The sequence below is a fragment of the Microtus pennsylvanicus genome, chromosome 2 (assembly GCF_037038515.1).
Source record: "Microtus pennsylvanicus isolate mMicPen1 chromosome 2, mMicPen1.hap1, whole genome shotgun sequence".
NCBI lineage: Eukaryota > Metazoa > Chordata > Mammalia > Rodentia > Cricetidae > Microtus > Microtus pennsylvanicus.
In genome coordinates, this window is record NC_134580.1 from 13,046,675 (window position 1) to 13,060,905 (window position 14,231).

Consider the following 14,231-nt stretch of genomic DNA (forward strand, 5'->3'; position numbering starts at 1 on the left):
TCCTTCCTTTTCTTCTACTCCCCTCTCCTCTTCCCTTGCTTGCTTCCATCAGTACAAGCTCTGGTTGGTTTGCTGCTTTGGGTTAGTGATCATGGTCCATTTTCCTGTCCTTTCTCTTTACTTTCCCCATATATACTCATGCTGTGCATAACTTTTATAAATACCTATTTAAAATATTTCAACAACATTCTCATTTATTTATTTTCTGTGTGCATGCATGTATATGTCACAGTACCTGTGTGGAGACATCACACTTCAGCTAGAGCTTTCTATTCACGTGTGTTTAATGGGGTCACTGTAGGGCTAGGTTTTAAGGGTTTTAACATCGTGATCTCCTACTCTTTGTTGTTTGTTCTCAAATAGGCCTGGAACTCTGCAGACCAGGCTGGCCTCAAACTCACAGTGTTCTCCCACCTCTGGCTCTTAAGTGCTGGGACTAAAGGCCTGACCTATGCCTCCTATCCTCTTTATAACCACTCCCACTTACCTCCTCTCCTCCCACTGATCCCTGGCAATCATTCATATATTAGTCATATCTTTGATAAATTTTAAGCATGTTGTAGAAACAGAACCATCCAGTATATAGCTTCTATATAATGTGCAGTATATTATAGTATATATATAATACAGCATATTACAGTATATAACTTATCTATAATCTATAGTATATTGCAGTGTATAACTTCTTATATAATATACAGTATATTACAGTACATAACTTCTATATAATATACAGTATATTAGAGCTTACAATTTCTATATGAAATACAGTATATTACAGTATATAACTTCCATATAATATACAGCATATTACAGTACATAACTTCTACATAATATATAGTATTTCAGCCAGGCGGTGGTGGCACACACCTTTAATCCCAGCACTCGGGAGGCAGAGGCAGGCGGATCTCTGTGAGTTCGAGACCAACCTGGTCTACAGAGCTAGTTCCAGGACAGGCTCCAAAGCCACAGAGAAACCCTGTCTCGAAAAAAAAATATAGTATTTCACAGTATATAACTTCCATATAGTACACAGTATATTAGAGTATATAAATTATCTATGTATGCAGTATATTAGAGTATATAACTTTTCTATAATGTATAGCATATTAGAGTATATAACCTCTATATAATATACAGCATATTAGAGTATGTAACTTCTCTATAATATACAATGTATTAGAGTATATAACTTCTATATAATAATAGAGTATATAGCCTCTATATAATATGCAGTATATTACAATATATAACCTTTATATAATATATAGTATATTACAGTATAGCTTCTATATAATATACAGTATATTATAGCTTATAACTCCTATATAATATATAGTATATTACAGTGTATAACCTCTATATAATATACAGTATATTACAACATATAGCCTCTATATAATATAGAGTATGTTACAATATATAACATTCCCCCTCTGACCAATAATTTCCAGATTGCTGTATATATCATTTTTTATCGCTATAGTATTCTGTGGGGTGGACGTATCACAGTTTTTTAGGCACTGACCTGGAGAAGGAACTCTGTTTGCAGTCAGATGCCCTTACGAGTGGAGCTGGAGTGAGCAGTGCAGGCTTTCATGTGGATTTTAGTTTTGAATCATCTGGAGCAGATGCTTGGAGAGTGGCTTCTGGGCTATGGACTGGCTTCATGTTCAGTTATTAAAGACTGATCTCACTTTTAATTACAGGCAAGTGTGTGTGTGTGTGTGTGTGTGTGTGTGTGTGTGTGCAAGAGAGCGAGAGAGAGCGAGAGCGAGAGCGAGAGCGAGAGCGAGAGCGAGAGAGAGAGAGAGAGAGAGAGAGAGAGAGAGAGAGAGAGAGAAAGACTATGTGCACTAGAGTGCAGTGTCTGTGGAGGCCAGAAGAGGGCGCCATACTCCCTGGAGCTGGATTTACAGGCAACTTTGATGGTAATATGGCAACTGGGAACTCAGGTCTTCTGGAAGAGCAGCCAGTGCTCTTAACTACTGAGAACACCCGCCTCCTTCTCCCCCACCTTAAAAAGAAACTGATAATTATTTCCAGAGTGTCTTTGCCACCCCTGAGATATGGATGTCACCCCTTTCTCTGCGTGGCCACCAGTTTGCTGCAGTTCTCGACATGGCTGCTCTATTGGGGGTTTTGTGACGTCACGCTGCAGTTCCTTGTTTCATTCAGTTGCTGTGATAAGCATCACTACCAAAATCAATGCGAGGAGGAAGATTTTGTTTTGTTCCCCTCCCCCTTACCACTTAGGTCCCAGCCCGTCACTGAGGGAAGTCAGGACAGGAACTCAAGGCAGGAACCTGGAGTGGAAACCACGAAGGAACACTGCTTATTGCCTCGCTCTCTCGTTCATATTCAGTTACATTTCTTATACAGCCCAGGACCACCTGATCTCACCCACAGTGAACCAGCAGTCCAGGCAATCCCCCATGGACACACCCATAGGCCAGGCTGATGGAGGCAATTCTTCAACCGAAGGTCCCTCTTCCCAAGTGTGTCAACTTGACAACCAAGATTAGCATCACAAAGACAAGGCTTGGGCTCTGAACATGGAAATGGAGTAAGATTGCAGCAAATGAGAAAACATCCCATGTTCATGGACTGGAAGAAGTGGTGGTGTTTAGTTGGCCATGTTCTCCAGGCTGATCTGCAGACACAATAGAGTCCTCTTGGCACCCAGATGACTTCATCCTACAGTTCACAAATTCCACAAGGAACCAGAACAGCCCAGACAGTATGGAACAGAACAGAGAGGGCTCAGATGTCTGAGCCATGCTAACCAGGACAGTGTGTTCTTGGCATTAGGAGATGTATTAGTCACTGGGACAGAATTTAGAGTTCAGAAATAAGCCTCACATTTATGATGAGTTGACTTTTGACACACGACGATTTCTCATGGTACTGGGACTATTGGATGTTCACATTCAAAAGCCCTAAACTTCACCATATGCAAAATTAATTCAGGATGGACCAAAGGCTTGTGTGAAGAGTCTAAATTATCAAGCTGAGAGAAATCTTCACAGACTTGAATTAAGTCAGTTTTTAGGTATAAGGCTAAAAGCACAGCCAATAAAATAAAAATAGGTTAATTGGCCTCCCCCGGAATCATTTGCCTTCTGTGCTCTCTGGAGTGAATATCTCTTCATGTCTAGTTTGATTTTTTTTCCTAATCATTTTCTTATCTCTTCTCCCCGTTCCCTCTCTCCCTCCCGCTTCTCCTTCTTTGAGACAGGGTCTAACAAATCTCAGGCTACCTCCACCTGGCTGTGTAACTGAGGATGATGTTGGTCGTCTCATCCTCCTGCCTCCGCCTCCCAAATGCTGAGATTACAAGACATGCTTCACCACACGCCATTTATGTGGCGCTGGGGTCTGAACACAGGGCTCTGTGTGTACTAGAGGAGCATTCTCCAAACCGAGATACACCCCAACCCTAATATGATGCTTTCTTGTTTCGCTCTGAGTTTCCTTTATGTGTTTTGGCTGATGTTATTTGTTGCCTTTGTAGCTGCAAATGTTTTCCTCTCGTCTATATAGGGCTTGTCTTTTCTTCTTTGTAACAGGACCTGTCATGGAGCAGAGCTTTCTGGAGGAATAATTGATATTTTTATCATGCTGGGTCTTTCGATCCATGATCAAGGTACGCCTATCTTTGGTTTAGAATTTTTTTGGGGTTTTTTTTTGTTTGTTTTGGGGCGGGGATTAAGTCATGCATGCACGATATTTTTATATCTGCATTTAAGTATTTAATTTGGGGTGGAGGGGCTTGTGGCTGTTATAGCATTTTAAACATCTCTGTTCTTATGTTTGATATTAGTAAGTAGAAATCAATAGGTTAATGGCTTCTCATCCAGTGTTCTGCAGCTTTTTAAACTCATGCTTCTGAATCTCTGTAAATGTAAAGGATTTTTTCTTCCTTTCCTACCTCCTCACCCTGGCTCCAGCACTCAGTGCTACCCTGAAGAGCACAGATGGGCGCAGGCATTTTGCCGTGTTTCTGGAGTCATTTGCTTTTGATTTTTTGACCAACCTGTTTTTAAGAGTAGCTTCAGGTTCCTAACACCACCAGTGGCCCTTCCCCCTAAACACACCTAGTGTCTCCAACATTCCACTAGAGCCATGTTCACCCACGGTCAGTGACCCATGTTCACTCCACGGTCAGTGACCCACGTTCACAGGTCATCATCATCAGGCTTCTGGGTTTTCCAGAGGTTCCGTGCACTTCCTGCTCTGTATCCTGTGGGTTTGGACACAGGTGTAGTGATAGGGACCCAACCTTACAGCACCATATACGGCTACTCCAGTACTCAGAGCAGCAGGACAGCCACGCCCAGCCTCCCAAACCTTATCCTGCTGTTGTTGCCCTCACCATGTGACCCAGGCTGCACCCACTCAGAACAGGGTCTGCCTGGCCCTGCCTGGTCCTGTTTTCTCTTCTGGACCTTGAGCAGATCTTGAGGTCTTCAGGATGGACCTGTGACCCCGCCCTCTACCCCTCAGCTGAGCCCCCAGATCCTGGTCCTCTTTCCCCCTCAGCCCTCAGCGAATTACACCACTCCGGTTCCCAGTGTGTGTTCGAAACATCAAAACCAACTTCAATCAGGAGAACAGTTAACTTGACTTCTCCTTTATTAAAACTAAGGACGTCATTATAAAAACCACTATATAGAAAGACAAACGCAGCGAGACAGCATCGGTGTAAACACGCCGCTAATACATCAAATTTGGAAGGGGGACAATTATCTGATATCAGGTTTTTGTTTTTTGTTCTTATTTTGGTTTTCCCGGTCATGGGCTCTGAGAGAGGCTCCCCCATGCCTTCTCAACATGAGCCTGGCGCTTCTAGCATAGAGATGCCTTCCTGCCCCACCCTGCCTACCTGGCTTTGTCCTACCGACCCAGGGAGAAACAAGTCCTTTGTAGGGAGGTCCCTTGACCCTCTAGGATGGCCGGGCTCTCACCCTGCATCTTTGTTGGTTATTGCACGTTGCCCGTACGCTCACCTGTGGATATGAGATGGGGACATAGCCCCCTCGCTTGAACACAGACTGTGGGGAGAAACAGGAAGAGACTGGGTGTGAGAAACAAAGACACAAGCCTGAGCGTCCACCCTAGTCAAGTACCAGCTGTGACCAAATGGGAGGCCATGGTGGCCCTGTGACTCCAGCTGCTGCTCCCATGTTTAAGGTTGGCGCTGGCAAGAGGACTCTATATGTTTTGGAGGGTGGTGTTAGTTTGTCAAGGGTAAACGGGTCAGGGTTTTGACATAAAGATAGGAGTGTTAACCACTGAGTGACTGACTAATGGTTAGCCCACTCAATCACCAAGCATTTCTAGCACCGGCTACCCTGGCAGGAATTTGGCCTGGAAACAGGGCGGGGCAGGACAGGCGATGCCACCTCCAAGGTCACTTTTGTGGGAGGGATAGATAAACGTTCTGTGTTTATTTTGCAAACAGGAGTGTTTCTGGTAGGCACGGCGAGTCAGGTCTGTAACATTGGACCCCAGCCTCTCACGGGGCCACTCCATGTTCTCTGATGGAACCCGTCTAGACACAGGAGGGACTTCCGGTGGACACTGGTGACAGAGAGTGGCAGGGGCTACTCAGCAAGTGTCTGCCGAACAGCTGAGGATTTGTGCAGCGTTGTGGGTGGTACAAGCCCCTGTGCTGATGGCCCCAGCTGCCAATCTTCCCAACCACAGCTCAGGAAACCGAGGCACATTGTTGAGGCTACAGAAGGGATAGGAAAGCATGGTGACACCCGACACACAGTAGGCATAAAGGCTCGTTCTCTAGAGGGTACGGGGCGCCACCTTGGCTCTGTGACATCATCTCCTCATGGTCCTCTGACAAGGGAGACATTGGCACACGCGTGGTGAGCTGTGTGACTCAGTCTGAGGTCGCTGCTGTCCCGACAGAGCTCCCTGGCAGATGCTGTGCTGGCTCCCTGCCCTTCACACACACAAGAAATGCCCGGGAGGCCACTCAGATAGTCACCTGTGCCCAAATGCCTGGGGAATCTCATGTTTACCTCCCAAGCAATTCCTGTTAGTGGGAACCAAGCAGCCAGATGGAAAAATTAAACAAGCCAATAAGAAATGTCTGGAAGCCCGAGGCTCTGGATCCTCTCACAAGCTCTTGCAGAGCTAGGGACCAGCTGTAAGGAGTTGTTCAGAGGACAATGGCTGGGATGCCAAGTGGGGCTTGCCCTCCTGGTGTGGACAGGGGTGGGGACTGGTGGCAGTCAACACAGGGCACAGCCACATCATAATCCTGCTGTTTGCAAGGACCTGGGGAGGGGCACTAGACAGGACGACTGAGAACCAGCTCTCGACTGAAGGCCACCTCAACCACCATCCCTGGCTTGTTTTCCTGGTACCTCAAACCCTTCTTTCTATCTTGGGGCTAAAGAGCCTGATGGGTTTTTGGATAACCCAGAAAGTGGCCCTGCCCTGGGCGCACCACTGGACACATCACTGATTGTCTGTAGTCTCAGAGTTTTCAAGGAATTAGATCAACATCATGTGTGTGCATGGGTGCATTGGCTCATATGTAGGTGTCTATGTTTATATGTGAGTGTATCTGTGAACACATGTGAATATGTGCACGTGGCATACATGGGTGGGTATGCATACACGGGACTCTATATCTGTTCTCCTCTATAGTGTGTATGATTTCACAGGTGTTTATTACTGAGCATGTAAACATGTGTAAATTACACTCACACGTGTGAGTATACATGTGCACATATGGATATATGCATATTCGTATAGATGTCAATGTGCGTATGTGTGGACACATGAACACGCACAAGTTATGTTTACGTGTATGAGTGCATGCATACATATTGTGTAAACGTGTGTGCTCATGGGTAGGCACATGTATGTGTGTGTGCGCGTGTGTATGCGTGTGCGCGCATGCACTCCTGTTTAGATTAAGTGCTGCTGCACACTGGTGACAGTCACCAGCAGATGCTTGGCCACTCCCACAAGGGGATGAGCAAGACATTTCCCTGGTGACTACAGCCAGCCAGGGAGGAGGCTCTGAATGGAGGTCCCAGAACGCAGATGACAGGGCATAAAACTGCTTACTAAGGACATACAGCTCCCCGTGGGAAAAGGTCAGACAGACACAAGGACGTCCCATGACCCTCCTTGAGCACATGGCGTCACCAGCTTCTCTGCTTCCTGTGGCTACTTGTTGCTACTAGAGTGTACTGTGGCCTGAGGCTTACAGAAAAAAGGCGGGGGTGGGGGACACAGGCAACTGGAGGAGACAGAGACAGCTCAATAAATATTCAGGAACTTGTCTCTACTCTGTGTCTTTTCAGGACAGGCTACTAACTGACACATCTGCCAGCCACAGACACATTGGGCAGGGGGCAGATTCTCATCGTGGCCATCTGGGGCCCTGCCTCCCACCCCAGGGCTCACATCCCCATGGACACAGCTCTTGTGTTCAGTAGCTTTGTGAAGCCGCGTGGGGTAAGACCCTGCCTTCTAACCCCGGCTTTCCAAGTGAGGAAAGGGGGCTTGGAGAGAGACTAGGTAGGGGAGCCAATGTCACCTAGCTGGGAAGGAGCAGGGTGCCCAGGGCTGCAAAGTTGAAGCCTATGCTGACCTCTGGCAATCAGGGTATTCCTGTGTCCTGGACAGTGTCTAGACTCTTAGCCCCAGACACATATCTGAGCAAGGCAGTCCCTCATAAATGAGAGATACAGACGTACATAGGTGAGAGATTCAGGCCATCAACCAGAATCTTCGTGGGGACCTTCAGCTATTCCCTAAGAGACTCTTGATGGAGAACCCCTCTGCCACCCAGTACCCTACTGTCTGCATGGCCATGGCCTCCTGTGTCTGAGAAAGGATGCCTAGTAGCCCTGAGCCCTGTGCAAGCAACTGCCAGAGTGTTACTCAGAGCCACGCAAAGCCAGAAGTCCCCTCAATATCCGGTCTGACTCCTTCCTGTTACTACTGGGGAACTGAGGCAGGAGGGCCCCAGGTCTTGCCTGTGATCTCTTCGTTCAGGTGACATCAGGATCTGTGCAGCTTGGGGAAGGATCCCCTTTCCTGCAGGGGGCCCTGCAGGTGTGGGCTGGTCCAGCTGGTCCACTGCTAACAATCCTTAGGGTAATGGTTGCTCTGCACCCTAGGATGCTTCAGCATGCAGGAGAGGGTCCATGCCTATCTTTAATCAAAATCCAAGCATAAACTTTCCAGGCTATGTGTGGGGCATAGCAGTGCATCTCAGGAAAACAGGCTGGGTGAAGAGAAAGAGGCCTTTGACCCAGTAGCCTCTAGAGTCAACAGAGTGACCGCTTCCATGTCCACAAATGGGACCATCTCTCCCTCTTGTGGGGCTGAGATCATGAACAGCCAGCCAGAGCGGAAAGAGCTTTGTGCTCTAACACACAATATTATCAATGAAGAAGTGCTGTGTGTGTACACCATTATGGTAAACACGGAAATCTGCATATGGAACCATCCCTTTACCTCTGCCACGCTTTGAGTCCTGGCCACCCTAGCTTGTCTGCATCTAGGAACCTGACAGGCATGTGGCTCCCATGGCCCCCTCTTTGGCTCCTCTTCTCTAGATACCATTGCTGGTCTTGCGTGTCATTTGGACCGGGGCTTAAAGATTCCCCAACCATCCAAACCTCCGCACACAGTCTCCACAATGTGATCCCCATGGGCACCTCCACCCTGGCTCTTCCTTCTTGTTACCCCTTGCTCACTGTCCCCTAGAGTGTGTGGCGGGCAGGTGGCCAACCCATGTGGGGCTATCGCTGGTCAAGTGAGGCTCAGCTTCAAGTAGGGTGGGTGATGGGGCTGAGGGCAGGGTTATTTGACCTCATTGATAGGGGTGGGGTGGCCATGTCTACATTGACAACGCGCCCTCTGGAGAGTTCCAGGGTCACTTCAGGGGGATGTCTTTTCTTCTGTGTGCCCGAGGGCAGTGGGTTTGAGGCGGTGATGGTGAACTCCGTGGGCAGATGTTACGGGTACCCAGACTTACTCGGAAAACCCCCATTTTAAGTAGACAGACTCATAGAACCCTCTGCTCCGGGTTTCCTTAGGAACCTTCACCCTGCCTGTGTGTTTTTTTTTTTCCCTTTAAAGGTGCAGCACCCCAGGGCGGGACCTGGCATCCCTCACTTCTGGATCTTACCATTGCCTGGTGCATGGCAGGCGTGTGGCTAGTGTGAGCTTGTGGGGGAGGCTCAGGTAGTGATGACGGAGGACCTGGGTGGTGGGTGTGCTGCACTCCTGTGAAAATGTCAGGTGTGTGCTCCAGTGACCACCGTGGGGGACCTGGGTTATGGGGCCTGTTACACCCTGGGAATCAAAACCTGGACTTGGGTTCCTGTCACCTGGGGGCCAAACTGTGGAGCTGGCCCATATGACTGTGGCACCCTTCCGCAAGCTACACTGTTTCCAGAGGTGTTACATGCCCACCTCCCAGGAACTGTGATGGTTCACACAACACAGCCAAACCTAGGCTGCCCAAAGCCAGCTGAATATTTCCTTAGTACTGCTGCTGTGGGAACAGATTCCACTAGAACCCATCCTCAATGGTATGCTCCAGGCACGGGAAGGCTGGGCCCTGTGCCTGTCCCCTCCCCCAGCTCACAGCTGCTGACCACGGTAAGAGGCCTGAGCCTCAGACAAGGGCATGGGCAAGACTCTTCAGTCACATGGTGACATGTGCCCATCAGAGAAACTACAGCCAGTGGCGACGGGGCTCGATTAAACACTAGCTGAACGAACATATAGAAAGAACACCCTGATTACACACGTGCGCGCACACACTCACAGTCGATATTCCGACACGGATAGGCCTAAGGGGGCCACTATTGGGGGGAGTGGAGGAAGGGGGAACGTCAGTGTTTGGACCATGGTACAACTCACGGCCACAAATCCTTCTGGCTGGGGTCAGCCAGGGCAGCTAAGTGTTGTTCCTCTCAGTCCACACCGAGTCTCTTCTCAGAAGCCACCAGCCCAAAAGAGAACTATTGCTTGCAGACAGGTGGCTCAGAGCCCCTTTCCTGTACCCTGTCTGTCCCCGGACCCTGAGTTTGCTCCTAATCTCAGAAGTCCTCGGAAGGGGGTTCTGGGCACAGGTGGTATTTCCTCTTCTGTTACCACGCCACTGCCCCGGCTCTCCCTGGTGTCTTGGTTGAAGCTATTCTTGGAGGCTGCACCAGGAGCTCTGGGTCTAACCTCCTCCATCCTGAGGCACAGCAGAAGGGTTTTCTAGAGAGAGTAGGAGAAAGAAGTATCAAGCATTAGGGTGAGGAGAAACCAAGAACACGTGACATTTGTACTAGAGCTCCTGGCCCATGCAATAAGACAAGAAAAATGTACAGAGTGCCAGGGCTTGAATACAAAAAACCCAAATCACAATTAACTGTACATAATTTATCTGGAAAATCTAACAGAGCCAGCAGGCTGCTTATCAGGACAGAGATTGCAATGGTAAATATGGTTCTCACTCTTCAAGCCATCAGATCAATTGATAAGACCCAGTGGGGCTCCTCTCACACAGCTTGACCATACACCTTGGCTTGAGACAGTTCCAGTGAACACCTGTCATTGAACATAATTATTTTACTTTCATACTGTTAGTCTTTAGCCTTCCGGAGTACTCTGATTTGATGAAAATGTATATAGCATCCTTGTGTAATGAGCTGACAACTATTCAAAACAGATATGGATGCCTTCCATATGAATAACAAAACCCATTATGCCTCTTGGATAGATCTCCATGGCTTCAGACCAGACAAAGTCACAAAAAGGAACTCAAGACATTCATGGACCAGAGATGGGCCGGGAGACCAGTGGGTAAGAAGAAGGATGTAAGGGAGGCCTGAGGACCGAGGGCCTTGAGTGGATGAACCCAGCTACAGGTACAACAACAGGGAGGGGGAGCAAACTCATTATGCCTGCTCCACAGGTCACCATGCTAAGAACAATCACCCAGGGCCAGTGAGCCAGATCAACGATAAATGTGCTTGACCCCAAACATGGTAAGTCACATGGTGAAAGGGGAGAAAGTCACTCTCTGACCACTCACACACGCATGCTGTGTACACACCCACACACACGACACACACAGAATAAAGAGATGAATGTGATGTTGAATAATAAATAAATAAAACAGCTACCCAATTCCAGATCCCTGTCTTCCTAGAGGCAGATGAGGGTGACCACGTGATGGAGTGACTGACCTAGGGAAGTCAAAGACTACTAGGCTGCAAGAGGAGCGATGTGGTTGGCTGTTTCCTTATCTTGTATTTCCAGGGCCTAGAATAGCAACTGGCATCCAGTAGGATTCAATAAATACCTGATGAATGAATGAATGAATGAATGAACCAAGCCTGGGCATGGGAACCATCTTTCAAGAGAGACTTGTTTGATAATACATACATACAGACATATATATGTGTGTGTGTGCGTGTGTGTGTGTGTGTGTGTGTGTTTCAAGACAGGGCTGTTCTGGAACTAGCTCATGTAGACCAGGCTGGCCTCGAACTCACAGAGATCTGCCTGCTCTGCCTCCCAAGTGCTGGGATTAAAGGCGTGCGCCACCACCACCTGGCCAGTTGTTTGATATATTTTTGAATTACTATCCCTGTGAAGCCGTCTAAATAAACTACCAGAGGACAGGCCTGGGCCTGTGAGGAGCACAGAAAAGGTGCTCTCTCTAGGAGTATATTTGAAAAAGCCCAAGGGCGCTGACAAGTACAGAAGAGAATGGAAATGAAAACAGGGAAGGGTATAAATAACAGACCGTAGGAGGGACAAGGTGAGGCGGAGGCGGCGTAGATAAACGAGGTCTGGCTCATTTAGAGTTGGGGGTCTGAAGAATCCCTCAGCAGCTAAAGTCAAATCAGAAGTGCGAAGGGGCACGAGGGAGAAGAACGCAGCGATCAGGAGACAAGAGGAGGGGAAGGCGAAGACACTGAACACTGACGCTGTTCATTGTGGGGGGAAAATAAGCGCCGTATCACGAAATAAATGATCAAGCCTATTGCATCCCATTATAATCATGGAGGTAACCATGGCATCCAAACACAGCTTTCCGAGTGATCAGAAGGCGTTTACACGGAAAAGAAAACAAAGAAAACCCGGGCCATATGGGGGAAATTGACAGCCCCCACCAAAGCTATAAACGCAAAAGATGTATCATAAACCGGGATGACAGAAATGGGACTGAGCGTGTCTGCGGTGGCAGTAGACATTAATGAGCCACACGAACTTGCTAAAAAAGAAAAGGCGCTTAGCGGGGATTGCAGCTACGTTCCACGTCAGGCCAAGCGGCTCAGAAGAGCCCCCCACTTCATGCCACAGGAGCCTACACTTCAAAAGGGTCAGGCGGTAGGTTCTGTTTCACGCGCTCTACCCCATTTCAAAAGAGAGCGTGCGTGGTGATACATGCAACAGGATACCAGGAGGAACTCAGGGTCAGACACAGTCGAAGCTGGGTGTAACTGGGACGGAGCCTGGTTCAGGGCTTTCCCGAGGCACGGTCCCGGGGTCCATCCTCAGCACCGGATGAACTGGGTGTGGTGGGGATTCTAGGTTCCCCAGGCTACATGAGGCTTAAAGCGAAACGGGGGTGGGGCAAAAGGCAGAAAGAATAGGAAAAGCCAGGGCAGTGTGTGGAATGGTAATGACAGTCACCATGAGGCCCAACACTAGCGAATCCCTGTGCTCAAGACAACACAGCTTTGCATTTGCTCCACAGGAACAGCCAGGGATGCAGGAGAAAAAGAGCCAGAGTGAGCTATGTTGGTTCGCCCAGTTCCCCTCTCTCCATGACAGATGGAGGGGCCAGCATAAGGGAATCTCTTCTCTCTCTCTCTCTCTCTCTCTCTCTCTCTCTCTCTCTCTCTCTCTCTCTCTCTCTCTCTCTCACACACACACACACACACACACACACACACACACACACACACGCTGACAATCAGGCCTAAATTTCAAACATCAGAAATAAAACAGTGTCTGGTCATAATAAAATATAATTTGAACAAAAAACCTCAACTCAGGTGTCAGAGGTGTAAGTGATACACACTTATAATCTCAGCTTTCAAGACACAGAGGCAGGAGGATGGCTGCAAGTTTTGAGCAAGCCTGGACTACATAGCAAGCCTCTAAACAAACAAATAAATGGCTGGGGCTCAGCTGATAGAGTGCTCACTGGCCTCACGAGTGTGAGGACCTGAGTTCAGAGCCCCAGCATCCACATTGAAAGCTAGGCGCCATAGCAGGCTCCTGCGATCCTAGCATTGAGGAGGCAGGTAGGCGCATTCCTGGCTTGGCTGGCCATGCAGTCTAGCCAAACTGGTGAGCTAGGTTCAGTGAGGGACCCTGTCTCAAACAATGAAGTGGAAAGTGATTGAGGAAGACATATGGTGTTGCCCTGTAGGCTCCATGTGCGTGCGCACACACATGTACATATACACACAAACTCGCGCACCAGAGAAAAACTCCCAAAATAAAATAAACTCTACTACCAGAGACTTTATAAACTCTTTAAAATAACACCTGGATGAAAGAGACTGAAGAATAAACATCACAAAGCATCAGACAAGAAAAACAGGAATTTCAAAATTGGCCAAAAATGAAACTAACATTTCCAAAGCCGAGTGGCGCAGCTAAAGCTGCACCAAGAGGTGGCTTCATAGCCGTAAATAAGCCCTTCAGAAATGTGAAGCCACAAGTGGGTCACCAAGCTCAAGCAGTTAGAAAAGGCGAAATCAAACAAGCAACAAAACCAAGGAAGACCCAGGAAAGCAAGAAAGAGATCAAAGTGGAAACAGCCAGAAGATGACTCTCATAAACAAACCTAGCTTTGGTTCTTTGGAAAGCAATAGGCTATATGAACAGCTGGGATTCCAACACAGTAGAGAGCTGGGAAGGGAGGACCCGTGTACTTTCCGTCCAAGTCCATTCTCCAACTAGAATGACTTGCAGGTCTCCACAGACACCCATGTGGCCAGCAATTGGCACTCCCTCTCCCAGCACTAGTCTAATGGTGTTGACTCTGCCATGCCTCCTGTTCTAGGATGTTCCTGCCCTTTGTCCTGATTCTTCTTGGCTTCCAAGGATGCTCCAGTCCCTGACTATCAACCCTCCAAATGTCTTTATCGTCTCAGACCATATTTCCCTATCATCTCCTGCCTCCGTTTTGTCCAGAAAACGCAGGATACTTTCCACATGCT

General features: G+C 48.1%; 1 protein-coding gene across 4 annotated transcripts in view; it reads right to left on the minus strand.

Annotated features, from left to right (window-relative positions):
• Window positions 1-4,617: 4,617 nt before the first annotated feature.
• Window positions 4,618-14,231, minus strand: part of Shisal1 (shisa like 1) — a 111,968-nt gene continuing 102,354 nt past the window's right edge. For all 4 annotated transcript variants that reach the window (XM_075960213.1, XM_075960212.1, XM_075960211.1 and 1 more), the window contains exon 5: window positions 4,618-10,260. In XM_075960213.1, coding sequence (XP_075816328.1) covers window position 10,260 — 1 coding nt within the window. In that variant the 3' untranslated portion in view covers window positions 4,618-10,259. The remainder of the gene's footprint in view (window positions 10,261-14,231) is intronic.